The 14,049-nt window shown below is 42.4% G+C and overlaps 1 protein-coding gene across 1 annotated transcript in view; it reads left to right on the top strand.

Annotated features, from left to right (window-relative positions):
- The window catches only part of LOC139545608 (spermatid perinuclear RNA-binding protein-like), a 47,536-nt gene extending 33,834 nt beyond the window's left edge, over nucleotides 1-13,702 (top strand). The window contains exons 13-17 of the mRNA XM_071353571.1: nucleotides 210-365; nucleotides 682-816; nucleotides 12,997-13,137; nucleotides 13,282-13,408; nucleotides 13,508-13,702. Coding sequence (XP_071209672.1) covers nucleotides 210-365; nucleotides 682-816; nucleotides 12,997-13,137; nucleotides 13,282-13,408; nucleotides 13,508-13,602 — 654 coding nt within the window. The 3' untranslated portion in view covers nucleotides 13,603-13,702. The remainder of the gene's footprint in view (nucleotides 1-209; nucleotides 366-681; nucleotides 817-12,996; nucleotides 13,138-13,281; nucleotides 13,409-13,507) is intronic.
- The last annotated feature ends 347 nt before the right edge of the window (nucleotides 13,703-14,049 follow it).

Here is a 14,049-nt window from a genome sequence, read left to right as displayed (position 1 = left end):
TTTTAAGAAAGATGATGTAGAATCATCTATACATGTATTGTAGAACTGTGACACAGACAGTATTATTACATTGATACATTGCAGATAGGGCACAACTACTGGGTGCACTCTACCATGATAACACACAGTGTCCAAGGAAGTGCTCCTCCTCTTGATCTTACAGTATATATTATTTTACTATCTTTGTTCCTTTTGCTCCTGTTCTCCAGGTCCTACAGGCACTAGGTTACCCAGCTGACTTCGATGTGGACCTGGACTCCCTGAGTGCTGACGGCGAGGGACCCAACCATAGAAGTGATAGAAACGACAGAATGTCCACCAGCTCCAGCAGAAACTCTGTCACCTCCTCCTCAGACGCACACGAGGTAACCACACAACAGTCACGCTAACAACACAACACGACCGTCACACGAACACTAGCTAACCACACAACCATCACACTGACAACATGATGTTACCACACGAACATGGAAACCTATTATAAATCTTAACAGAATTTGAAAGCTTTATATTCAGGTCCAGGTTGTGTCCGGTGGCTTTCACTGTGATTGCCTACAGTATATGCGATAGTTGTTCAACTGGTGTACATCTATAATGGATATGTTTTGTGTGATTCACCGACTGAACCCCATCTCTTACAATTATAGAGAGGTAGTGATTTCATCCTATTATTATCCCTAGTCCCGCACCCCAGGCCCTCTCCTTACGGCAGGGGGCAAGAACCCAGTGATGGAGCTGAATGAGAAACGCAGAGGCCTGAAGTACGAACTCCTATCAGAGACCGGCGGCAGCTACGACAAACGCTTCATCATGGAGGCAAGTCTTTATACACACAAACACACAAAACGCTTCAGGAAGGGCCCAATGCTGCGTACAGAGCGCACTCGCCCTCAGCGCACTGTAGGCTACAAATCCTTGAGTTTCCTTGTATTTCGTTGGGAAGCAGCTGTGAAGCGAGCTGTAGCCTATTGCGTGTTTGTGTTTGAGTCTTATTAAAGAATGTGAAGAAAAATTAATTGTGTTTGCTGATTTTCCTTAAATCATGTATGGTTGTTTTTTGGCATAAATTAAATAAGTTCATATGGGCGGAATATCTTTAGTGTGTATGTGTGTGTGTGTGTTACATATGTGTGTGTGTATATATACAGTGGGGAGAACAAGTATTTGATACACTGCCGATTTTGCAGGTTTTCCTACTTACAAAGCATGTAGAGGTCTGTCATTTTTATCATAGGTACACTTCAAATGTGAAAGACGGAATCTAAAACAAAAATCCAGAAAATCACATTTTATGATTTTTAAGTAATTAATTTGCATTTTATTGCATGACATAAGTATTTGATCACCTACCAACCAGTAAGAATTCTGGCTCTCACCGACCTGTTAGTTTTTCTTTAAGAAGCCCTCCTGTTCTCCACTCATTACCTGTATTAACTGCACCTGTTTGAACTTGTTACCTGTATAAAAGACACCTGTTCACACACTCAATCAAACAGACTCCAACCTCTCCACAATGGTCAAGACCAGAGAGCTGTGTAAGGACATCAGGGATAAAATTGTAGACCTGCACAAGGCTGGGATGGGCTACAGGACAATAGGCAAGCAGCTTGGTGAGAAGGCAACAACTGTTGGCGCAATTATTAGAAAATGGAAGTTCAAGATGACGGTCAATCCCCCTCGGTCTGGGGCTCCATGCAAGATCTCACCTCGTGGGGCATCAATGATCATGAGGAAGGTGAGGGATCAGCCCAGAAATACACGGCAGGACCTGGTCAATGACCTGAAGAGAGCTGGGACCACAGTCTCAAAGAAAACCATTAGTAACACACTACGCAGTCATGGATTAAAATCCTGCAGCGCACGCAAGGTCCCCCTGCTCAAGCCAGCGCATGTCCAGGCCCGTCTGAAGTTTGCCAATGACCATCTGGATGATCCAGAGGAGGAATGGGAGAAGGTCATGTGGTCTGATGAGACAGAAATAGAGCTTTTTGGTCTAAACTCCACTCGCCGTGTTTGGAGGAAGAAGAAGGATGAGTACAACCCCAAGAACACCATCCCAACCGTGAAGCATGGATGTGGAAACATCATTCTTTGGGGATGCTTTTCTGCAAAGGGGACAGGACGACTGCACCGTATTGAGGGGAGGATGGATGGGGCCATGTATCGCGAGATCTTGGCCAACAACCTCCTTCCCTCAGTAAGAGCATTGAAGATGGGTCGTGGCTGGGTCTTCCAGCATGACAACGACCCGAAACACACAGCCAGGGCAACTAAGGAGTGGCTCCGTAAGAAGCATCTCAAGGTCCTGGAGTGGACTAGCCAGTCTCCAGACCTGAACCCAATAGAAAATCTTTGGAGGGAGCTGAAAGTCCGTATTGCCCAGCGACAGCCCCGAAACCTGAAGCATCCGGAGAAGGTCTGTATGGAGGAGTGGACCAAAATCCCTGCTGCAGTGTGTGCAAACCTGGTCAAGAACTACAGGAAACGTATGATCTCTGTAATTGCAAACAAAGGGTTCTGTACCAAATATTATGTTCTGCTTTTCTGATGTATCAAATACTTATGTCATGCAATAAAATGCAAATTAATTACTTAAAAATCATACAATGTGATTTTCTGGATTTTTGTTTTAGATTCCGTCTCTCACAGTTGAAGTGTACCTATGATAGAAATGACAGACCTCTACATGCTTTGTAAGTAGGAAAACCTGCAAAATCGGCAGTGTATCAAATACTTGTTCTCCCCACTGTATATATCTGTGTGTGTATATATATATATATCCTACTGAAATCAGTTATAGTTGATGCGAAAATATTTGGATCTGATAAAAGGCCAACATTGGTAACGTTTTTTTCCCCGGTGGCATGCATTGAAATGTGTGGCCTTATCGTGGCTTTCTATTGCGTAATTACTATGCATTAACGGACTTGTTTAAAAAAATATATAGTAAATAACATTCAAGTGTGGGAAATTCATTCTATTGAAACTAAAAAGTTTTATTTCGCATCAGCAGATAGCATAATCTGCCCGTCCACAATTCCCCTGTGGTAAATATAAAGATCCAGTCCATAAAACAAAAATTGGAGCCCCTGTAACGGATGTGAAATGGCTAGCTAGTTAGACGCTTCGTGGGTGACTATTGTTGATGTGTGCAGAGGGTCCCTGGTTCGCGCCCGGGTCGGGGCGAGGGGACGGTTTAAAGTTATACTGTTACACCCCCTTACACTTCAGTGTTGTGATGCAAAATGCATAGCGCAAAATGCATAGAATTAGAAAGGTATTGTCGGATATTATGCATCCTAATCAGACAATTTGTTTTTTACATGTATGATACATTGGAGATGATATAAGAAAAGTACTGGAAACAATAGAACACTATGAAAAATCTTAGGAAACAAGGCCTGGTATACAGTGGGGCAAAAAAGTATTTAGTCAGCCACCAATTGTGCAAGTTCTCCCACTTAAAAATATGAGAGAGGCCTGTAATTTTCATCATAGGTACACTTCAACTATGACAGACAAAATGAGAAGAAAAAAAATCCAGAAAATCACATTGTAGGATTTTTTATGAATTTATTTGCAAATTATGGTGGAAAATAATTATTTGGTCACCTACAAACAAGCAAGATTTCTGGCTCTCACAGACCTGTAACTTCTTCTTTAAGAGGCTCCTCTGTCCTCCACTCGTTACCTGTATTAATGGCACCTGTTTGAACTTGTTATCAGTATAAAAGACACCTGTCCACAACCTCAAACAGTCACACTCCAAACTCCACTATGGCCAAGACCAAAGAGCTGTCAAAGGACACCAGAAACAAAATTGTAGACCTGCACCAGGCTGGGAAGACTGAATCTGCAATAGGTAAGCAGCTTGGTTTGAAGAAATCAACTGTGGGAGCAATTATTAGGAAATGGAAGACATACAAGACCACTGATAAGCTCCCTTGATCTGGGGCTCCACGCAAGATCTCACCCCGTGGGGTCAAAATGATCACAAGAACGGTGAGCAAAAATCCCAGAACCACACGGGGGGACCTAGTGAATGACCTGCAGAGAGCTGGGACCAAAGTAACAAAGCCTACCATCAGTAACACACTACGCCGCCAGGGACTCAAATCCTGCAGTGCCAGACGTGTCCCCCTGCTTAAGCCAGTACATGTCCAACAAGTGCTTATAATATACCTTCACACATTAACAAGTCCAATATAGCAGATGAAAGATAAACATCTTGTTAATCTACCCATGGTGTCCGATTTCAGAAATGATTTACAGTGAAAGCACAACATATGATTATGTTAGGTCAGAGCCAAGTCACAAACACACACAGCCATTTTTTCAGCCAACAATAGGAGTTAGAAAAAGCAGAAATATAGTTAAAATGAATCACTAACCTTCGATTATCTTCATCAGATGACAGTCATAGGACATCATGTTATACATGTATTGTGTGTTTTGTTCGATAATGTGCATACATATATTAAAACAAATCTCAGTTTACATTGGCGCGTTACGTGCAGTAATGTTTTGATTCCAAAACATCCGGTGATTTTGCAGAAATACTCATAATAAACATTGATAAAAGATGCAAGTGTTATTCACAAAATTAAAGATAAACTTATCCTCTATGCAACCGCTGTGTCAGATTTCAAAATAAACTTTACGGAAAAAGAATAATCTGAGAACGGCGCTCAGAGCACAATCCAGCCAAAGAAATAGTCGCCATTTTGGCGTCAACAGAAGCTACAAAAACACTATAAATATGCACTTACCTTCGAATAACTTCATCAGAAGGCACTCCCAGGATTCCCAGTTCGACAATAAATGACTGAAAAGTTCCATAAAGCCCATCATTTAGCCACTTGTTGTTAGCATGTTCAGCCCACGAATCCATTTTCATGACGCACGAGCAATCCCTCCAGACAAAAACTCAAAAAGTTCCGTTACAGGTCGTAGAAACAAGTCAAATGATGTATGCAATCCATATTTAGGATGTGTTTAACATTAATCATCAATAAGGATCCAACCGGAGAATTTCATTGTCTGAAGAAAGAGCATTGGAACGAGAGCACTCTCTCGCGCGCAAAATGAGACTGAGATTTCTGAAGACCACTCAGTAAAATAGCTCCTATGAGCCCCTCCTTTATAGTAGAATCATATAACCAAAATCTAAAGACGGTGACATCTAGTGGAAGCTCTAGGAAGTGTTTGCTTATCCATAACTATATGGGGTATCATTTGGCACTGTTTTGAAGATCGAGTTCTCACTTCCTGTTTGGAAGTCTTCTCAGGTTTTTGTCTGCCAAATGAGTTCTGTTCTACTTACAGACATAATTCAAACAGTTTTAGAGACTTCAGAGTGTTTTCTATACAATAGTAATAATAATATGCATGTATTACCTTCTGGGGCAGAGTAGGAGGAAATTCCGTTTGGGTACGCAATTCGTTCAAAGTGGAAACACTGCCCCCTGTCCATAACAGGTTTTAAAGGCAAAGGGTGGCTACTTTGAAGAATCTCAAATATAAATGTATTTGGATTTGTTTAGCACTTTTCTGGTTACTACATGATTCCATATGTGTTATTTCATAGTTTTGATGTCTTCACTATTATTCTACAATGTAGAAAGTAGTACAAATAAAGAAAATCCCTTGAATGAGTAGGTGTGTCCAAAATTTTGACTGGTACTGTATGTGAATTGATACCAGTTTAAATAATTAGTTAAACACACTATATGCCAATCCCTCAGCCATAGTTTGATAGCAGGCAAAATCTGTTCTGCTTTATTCAGAATCACAAGAAGCAGCAGACAAGGCAATCCAGTTTCTACTTTGCTATTTTATTATCCATGGGACACCTGGCCCAGGCAATTTGTCAAATTATAAAAATAACACAAATTTCCCTAAAATCAACTGATCACTTCATCTCATTATACACAGACAATATTTTACTACAGTGTCTCTCAATCCCTGGAAGAGGTGGCATTCACTGATACAGTGCATTCGGGAAATGTATTCCGACCCCTTCACTTTTCCCCAAAAAAATAACGTTACAGCCTTATTCTAAAATGGATTTAGCTTCCATTGCTAAAAGCTGGCAGCAAGCTGATAAATCTGCTGTTGAGGTAATTTGTAGAACCAGTAAAGGCCACTACCAATCTTGGATAGCGGTATTACTTTTGCTTCCCTCCAGGCCTGTGGACAAATCCTTTCCTCTAGGCTCAGATTAAAGATATGACAGATGGTGTGGCTATGCCAGGAGGTTTGTCATTATTGATCGATAACAATAATTTTCCCACCTCCCACAATATACTTTTTTTTTACGGCAAGTCATCATGTTGCAATACTTTTACTCTTAATAATAATTTGATGAAAGATTGAGTTGAATATGTCTTTCTTCCTACAATTTCATTTGAAACTTTTTGTTGAGTTTAGTCACACAATTTTTCAATTGACAGTAAGCCAGCCAGTCAAGACGTATTAGCCACTCCGTTTGCCCCATCTCTTTCAACCATATCGTTTTTCAATTAATAGCCTTAATAGTTCTAACAGTCTGTTTCTTAACAGGCGCATGTTTATCAATAATTGGAAGAAGCAATTTCATAAATTCATCAAATGCAGCGTCTCGATGCTCCATATTAATCACATCAGACCAACAAATATTTTTAACATCATCCACATAAGAGTCACAGTAAAATCTTTTGTATGATCTCTTATAATATTTTAGGCCCAGCTTTTGAAACCATGGCTTTCCTGGATATAGCCACTGTATTGTGATCACTGCATCCAATGGGTACGGATACAGCTTTAGAACAAAGTTTTACAGTATCAGTAAAAATGTGATCGATACATGTGGATGATCTTGTTCCTGTTGTGTTTGTAAACACCCTGGTAGGTTGATTAATAACCTGAACCAGATTACAGGCACTGGTTACAGTGAGAAGCTTCTTCTTGAGCGGAAAGCTTGATGAAAACAGGTCAATATTCAGGTCCCTAAGAAAGTAGGCCTCTCTGTTTACATCACATACACTATCAAGCATTTCACACACATTATTTAGATACTGACTGTTAGCACTTGGTGGCCTATATGAACACCCCAAAATAATAAGGCAGGTGAACATGCAACCACACTTCAATAACACTTGACATGAGATCTTCTCTAAGCATTACAGGGATATGGCTCTGAAGGGGTGGAAAACATGGTTTCAGGGTGGTCAGGTGGGTGGTTGGATGGGTGGGGTTAGGAAACGGGATGGGAGGCTGGCTACTTTTTGTTTATTGTCCTTTACATACTAAATGTATTACTTTTCTAACTTTAAAATGGTCATAATGATCAATACTTTGTATCTACAGTGCCTTCGGAAGGTATTCAGACCCCTTGCTTTTTACACATTGTTACGTTACAGCCTTATTCTAAAATGTATTATATAAAAATTTGCCTCAGCAATCTAAACACAATAACCCATAATGACAAAGCCAAAACTGTTTATTAGACATTTTTGCAAATTTTCTAAAAATAAAAACAGATGCCTTATTTTCATAAGTATTCAGACCCTTTGCTATGAGACTCGAAATTGGGCTCAGGTGCATCCTATTTCCATTGATCATCCTTGAGTTGTTTCTACAACTTGGAGTCCACCTGTGGTCAATTCAATTGATTGGACATGATTTGGAAAGGCACACACCTGTCTATATAAAGTCCCACATTTGACAGTGCATGTCAGAGCAAAAACCAAGACATGAGGTCGAAGGAATTGTCCGTAGAGCGCCGTCACAGGATTGTGTCGAGGCACAGATCTGGGGAAGGTTACCAAAAAATGTCTGCAGCATTGAAGGTGGCCTCCATCGTTCTTAAATGTAAGGCGTTTGGAACTACCAAGACACTTCCTAGATCTGTCACCATCCCTACAGTGAAGCATGGTGGTGGTGGCAGCATCATGCTGTCGTGGATTTTTTTCAGTGGCTGGGATTGGGAGACTGGTTAGGATCGAGGGAAAGATGAACAGAGCAAAGTACAGAGAGATCCTTGATGAAAACCTGCTCCAGAGCGCTGAGGACCTCAGACTGCGGTGAAGGTTCACCTTCCAACAGGGCAACGACCCTAAGCACACAGCCAATACAATGCAGGAGTGGCTTCAGGACAAGTCTCTGAATGTCCTTGAGTGGCTCAGCCAGAGCCCGGACTTGAACCCGATCGAACATCTTTGGAGAGACCTGAAAATAGCTGTGCAGCGACGCTCCCCATCCAACCTGACAGAGCTTGAGAGGATCTGCAGAGAATAACGAGAGAAACTTCTGAAATACAGGTGTGCCGAGCTTTGTTGCATCACACCCAAGAAGACTCGAGGCTGTTATCACTGCCAAAGGTGCTTTAACAAAGTACTGAGTAAAGGGTCTGAATACTTATGTCAAATCAAATGTATTTATATAGCCCTTCTTACATCAGCTGATATCTCAAAGTGCTGTACAGAAACCCAGCCTAAAACCCCAAACAGCAAGCAATGCAGGTGTACCACATATGTAAATATGATATTTCAGTTTATTATTTTTAATAAATTATTAAAAATGTCTAAACCTGTTTTTGCTTTGTCCTTATGGGGTATTGTGTGTAGATTGATGAGGGGGAAAAACAATTTAATACATTTTTAGAGTAAGGCTGTAACCTAACAAAATGTGGAAAAAGTCTAGGGGTCTGAATACTTTCCGAAGGCACGTTGTGTACCTTTTTTCTAAAAAGTAAAGAATTAACTGAATATTAAGATTAATATTGTACCCCCCCCCCCCCCATTGTGGTTTTAGAGACACAAAGTAACAATAGCCTATGATTAAAGGGACTGCATGCCAATCTATTACTGTACTCTCACCTTCAAGTCACATGCACAATTATCAGCTTTCTTATTATTTCAATCGGCATTTATTCATTAACATCAGTGTTGCCATGTCAGTCATTTTTGCATGGCGGGAGAGTAACAATACTAGCCTACTGTTTTTTTGGCAAACTCCAAGGTTCTCATGCGCAACGACATCCCTGTGTTTTCCGAGACATTGCAGAGTTTGACAGGTGCTTCTCGCAATTAGCAAGCAAACAAGAACTGATTTGATAAATTGATGCTTAAAACAAAGTACTGTGCACATATTTCATATGAATGGCCTACATTTAAAACCTTTTTGGAAATGGCAAGTTCACTTTCTAAATGCATCTCAAATGTTGGTGTGCTGTTCAGCAACTCACATCAGCAGAATGGGGGACCTTTTTATAGGTCAAGCAGGCAATGGCAGATGACCAACATACCTTTTGAGATATTGAATCCAATGTGGAGACATCAAAACGGTCTTCACTGGCGTTTAGCGCACCGGGAAGACCGGGAAAGCATAAAGGGAAGCACAGCCGAGAGCTGCCTAGTGACACAAGCCAACCAGATGAGCTAAACTATTTCTAGGTTCGCTTCGAGGCAAACAACACTGAAACATGCATGAGAGCACCAGCTGTTCTGGCCGCAGAGCCAGATGGATTACCAGGACGTGTACTGCAAGCATGTGCTGACCAACTGGCAAGTGTCTTCACTGACATTTTCAACCCCTCTGTAATACCAACATGTTTCAAGCAGACCACCATAGTCCCTGTGCCCAAGAACACTAAGGTAACCTGACAAAATGACTACTGACCTGTAGCACTCATGTCTGTAGCCATGAAGTGCTTTGAAAGGCTGGTCATGGCTCACATCAAAACCATTATACCCAGAAACGCTAGACCCACTCCAATTTGCATACTGCCCTAACAGATCCACAGTGATGCAATCTCTATTGCACTCCACACTGCCCTTTCCCACCTGGACAAAAGGAACACCTATATGAGATTGCTATTCTTTGACTACAGTTCAGTGTTCAACACCATAGTGCCCTCAAAGCTCATCATTAAGCTAAGGACATAAACACCTCCCTCTGCAACTGGATCCTGGACTTCCTGACGGGCCGCCCCCAGTTGGTAAGGGTAGGTAACACATCCGCCACGCTGATCCTCACACAGGGGCCCCTCAGGGGTGTGTGCTCAGTCCCCTCCTGTACTCCCGGTTCACTCATGATTGCACAGCCAGGTACGACTCCAACACCATCATTAAGTTTGCAGATGACACACCAGTGGTGGGCTTGACAACGACGAGACAGCCTATAGGGAGGAGGTCCGAGACCTGGCCGTTTGGTGCCAGGACAACAACCTCTTCCTCAACGTGATCAAGACAAAGGAGATGATTGTGGACTACAGGAAAATGAGGACCGAGTACGCCCCCATTCTCATCGACGGGGCTGTAGTGGAGCAGGTTGAGCGTGTCCACATCACCAACAAACTAACATGGTCCAAGCACACCATGAAAGACGTGAGGAGGGCACGACAAAACATATTCCCCCTCTGGAGACTGAAAAGATTCTGCATGGGTCCTCAGATCCTCAAAAGGTTCTTCAGCTGCTCCATCAAGAGCATCCTGACTGGTTGCATCATTGCCTGGTATGGCAACTGCTTGGCCTCCGACCGCAAGGCACTACAGAGGGTAGTGGATACGGCCCGGTACATCACTGGGGCCAAGATTCCTGCCATCCAGGACCTCTATATACTAAGCGGTGTCAGAGGAAGGCCCTAAAAATGGTCAAAGACTCCAGCCATCCTAGTCATAGACTGTTCTCTCTGCTACCACACGGCAAGCGGTACCGGAGCACCAAGTCTAGGTCCAAGAGGCTTCTAAACATCTTCTACCCCCAAGCCATAAGACTCCTGAACATCTAATCAAATGGCTACCCAGACTATTTGCATTGCCCACCCCCCTCCCCACCCTCTCTTTTACACCGCTGCTACTCTGTTATTATCTATGCATAGTCACTTTAATAACTCTACCTACATGTACAAATTACCTCAATTACCTCGACTAACTGGTTCCCCCTGTACATTGACTCTGTACTGGTACCTCCTGTATATAGTCTCGCTATTGTTATTTTACTGCTGCTCTTTAATTACTTGTTCCTTTTATTTCTTATTCGTAATTTTTAAACTGCATTGTTGGTTATGGCCTTGTAAGTAAGCATTTCACTGTAAGTATTCGGTGCATGTGACTAATAAGATCAAATCAAATCAAATTTTATTTGTCACATACACATGGTTAGCAGATTGTTAATGCGAGTGTAGCGAAATGCTTGTGCTTCTAGTTCCGACAATGCAGTAATAACCAACAAGTAATCTAACCTAACAATTCCACAACTACTACCTTATACACACAAGTGTAAAGGGATAAAGAATATGTACATAAAGATATATGAATGAGTGATGGTACAGAACGGCATAGGCAAGATGCAGTAGATGGTATAGAGTACAGTATATACATATGAGATGAGTAATGTAGGGTATGCAAACATAAAGTGGCATAGTTTAAAGTGGCTAGTGATACATGTATTACATAAAGATGGCAAGATGCAGTAGATGATATAGAGTACAGTATATACATGTACATATGAGATGAGTAATGTAGGGTATGTAAACATTATATTAAGTGGCATTGTTTAAAGTGGCTAGTGGTACATTTTTACATAATTTCCATCAATTCCCATTATTAAAGTGGCTGGAGTTGAGTCAGTATGTTGGCAGCGGCCACTAAATGTTAGTGGTGGCTGTTTAACAGTCTGATGGCCTTGAGATAGAAGCTGTTTTTCAGTCTCTCGGTCCCTGCTTTGATGCACCTGTACTGACCTCGCCTTCTGGATGATAGCTGGGTGAACAGGCAGTGACATCGGGTGGTGTAGGTGTCCTGGAGGGCAGGTAGTTTCCCCCGGTGATTTGCCCCCCCGATAGTTTGCCCCCGAAGATTTGATTTGATGTCAGACAAAGCAAGAATTATTGTCCTGCTGATGGCCCATTGGCTGTTGATGGGGGCTCTTAAATTTTTCAGGTGATTAATTAGAATGAATCTTTCAGAACATTCACATCTAGCCCACTAGTCATCCAGCACACAGTCGTCTGGACACTTTCCTAGGTCAAGTCAGTCACATTCAGTCTTTTCATATCGTTTAACTTTTTTTGTTTTTGCTGTTAGCCTATTGGCCCAGCGTCATCTGGGTTAGGGGAGGGTTTAGCCGGGCTAGAACGTCATTGTAAAAAAGAATTTGTTCTTATCTGACTTGCCTAGTTAAATAAAGGTTAAATAAAAGAAAAATGAATAGGCTTCAGTCAGACTTGACATATTGGTGCCAATAGCCTAATACTCCTCCAATCGATGGAGAGATTCTGTGTGCTGCTGATAAGTTTGAGGGGATTGGCCAGAACAAGCCGCTGTACAGAATCTCTAATAAAGGCAATTTCTATCCAACATATGCAGTTTGAATTAACATTTCAAGGAAATATTTTAGGCCTAGTTTTATTATTGATGTAATTAGATTCTGGAGCAAATTGAAAGAACATTTATTATTACCAGGTTAAAATAATTTTTATTTCGGTTTATTTGTTTCTTCTGGGCTATTGAATATGTGTACGTTTTTAATTTATCAATACATGAATTAGTAGGCTAATGGATTAGGTATTACTTTTTTCAAGTAATCTCTTTTATTCTAACAAGGAAGGCAACAAAACTGCATGCTTCCTGTGACTTGTTCAATCGCATGCAGCACAGATGTTTTATAGACAAAGACAGCCAGCTGTGTGTGTGCGGGCACGGCGCACCAGACATTTGGGGCGCGCCAGCCGTGTGGGTGTGGACAAAAGAGTCGCCTACGAGGAGGAGTTTGCTTCTTCTGCAGCATTTGTTGTAAAATATAACTCTGTGGCGGTGCTTCGCACATACACACACACAAACACACATACATACACACACACAGACTTGCACACACACCCAGCAGCCTAGCACCTGCTTGACTTTTATTTAAGTCTTTTGACCTGAACAAGAGAAACTAAACTAGAGCCCAGTAGGTCAGGACAAGTGGCCCTAGTGTAGTTCTGAATGATTGAGTGTCTGTACTGTACTGTAGGTGGAGGTTGATAAACAGAAGTTCCGAGGCTCGGGGCCCAATAAGAAAGCGGCGAAGGCTTGCGCTGCCCTGGCTGCTCTGAAGAGACTCTTCTCTGACTCCAAAGACCCCTGCAACAAGAAGAGGAGACCTACCACACTGGTGGGTGGACAAAGATCACTTTCAGCCCATCCATAGAATTCAAATGAGCCTATCAATATTAGTTGTGCAGCATACGTCTGAAAGTATGGAAATGTATGCAAAGGTGACGCTATAACCGTAACGAATGTGTGTGTTTGTTTGCAGGTGAAGAGAACTGTGTCATCAACTGTGACTATCCCAGCCCATGCCCATTCCAGGCCTAGAACAAGGCCAGTGATGCATAGAGCACCCTACATCAGCGCTCCCCCCACCCTTGGCTACCTCCCAATAGGTAAGACCCGGGGATTGGTGTTTGTAAATGTGTGTTCGTTAGGTTGTCGCTATGTAAGCACTGCTCCTGTAGCTAAAGTTCCCTGACCTCTCTTTCCAGGCTATGGAGCTCCATATGGTTATGGTACTGCAGCTTACCTCCCTGCTTATGGTAAGCACATTGTTCATACCAGAGCCAGGACCAGCAGCTACTAGACAGTGTCACACATGCATGCGTTTTTAAAATATATATTTTTATATTTTATCCTCATTTTTCTCCCCAATTTTCGTGATCTCCAATTGCAATCTTGTCTTATCGCTGCAACTCCCCAACGGGCTCGGGAGAGGTGAAGGTCGAGTCATCCTTCCTCCCAAATATGCCCGCCAAACCACGATTCTTAACACCCGCCCGCTTAACCCGGAAGCCAGTCGCACCAATGTGTCAGAGGAAACACCGTTCAACTGACGACCAAAGTCAGCCTGCAGGCACCTGGCCCACCTCTAGGAATCACTAGACCGCGATGAGCAAAGTATTCCCCCCCCGGCCAAACTCTCCCCTAACCCGGACGCTGGGCCAATTGTGGGCCACCCTATGGGACAGCCTGGGATCGAACCTGGGTCTGTAGTGATGCCTCAAGACCGCTGTGCCGCTCGGGAGGCCCC

This window comes from Salvelinus alpinus, chromosome 19, assembly GCF_045679555.1.
Source record: "Salvelinus alpinus chromosome 19, SLU_Salpinus.1, whole genome shotgun sequence".
Classification (NCBI taxonomy): domain Eukaryota; kingdom Metazoa; phylum Chordata; class Actinopteri; order Salmoniformes; family Salmonidae; genus Salvelinus; species Salvelinus alpinus.
This window is presented reverse-complemented; position numbering and strand designations above follow the sequence as displayed.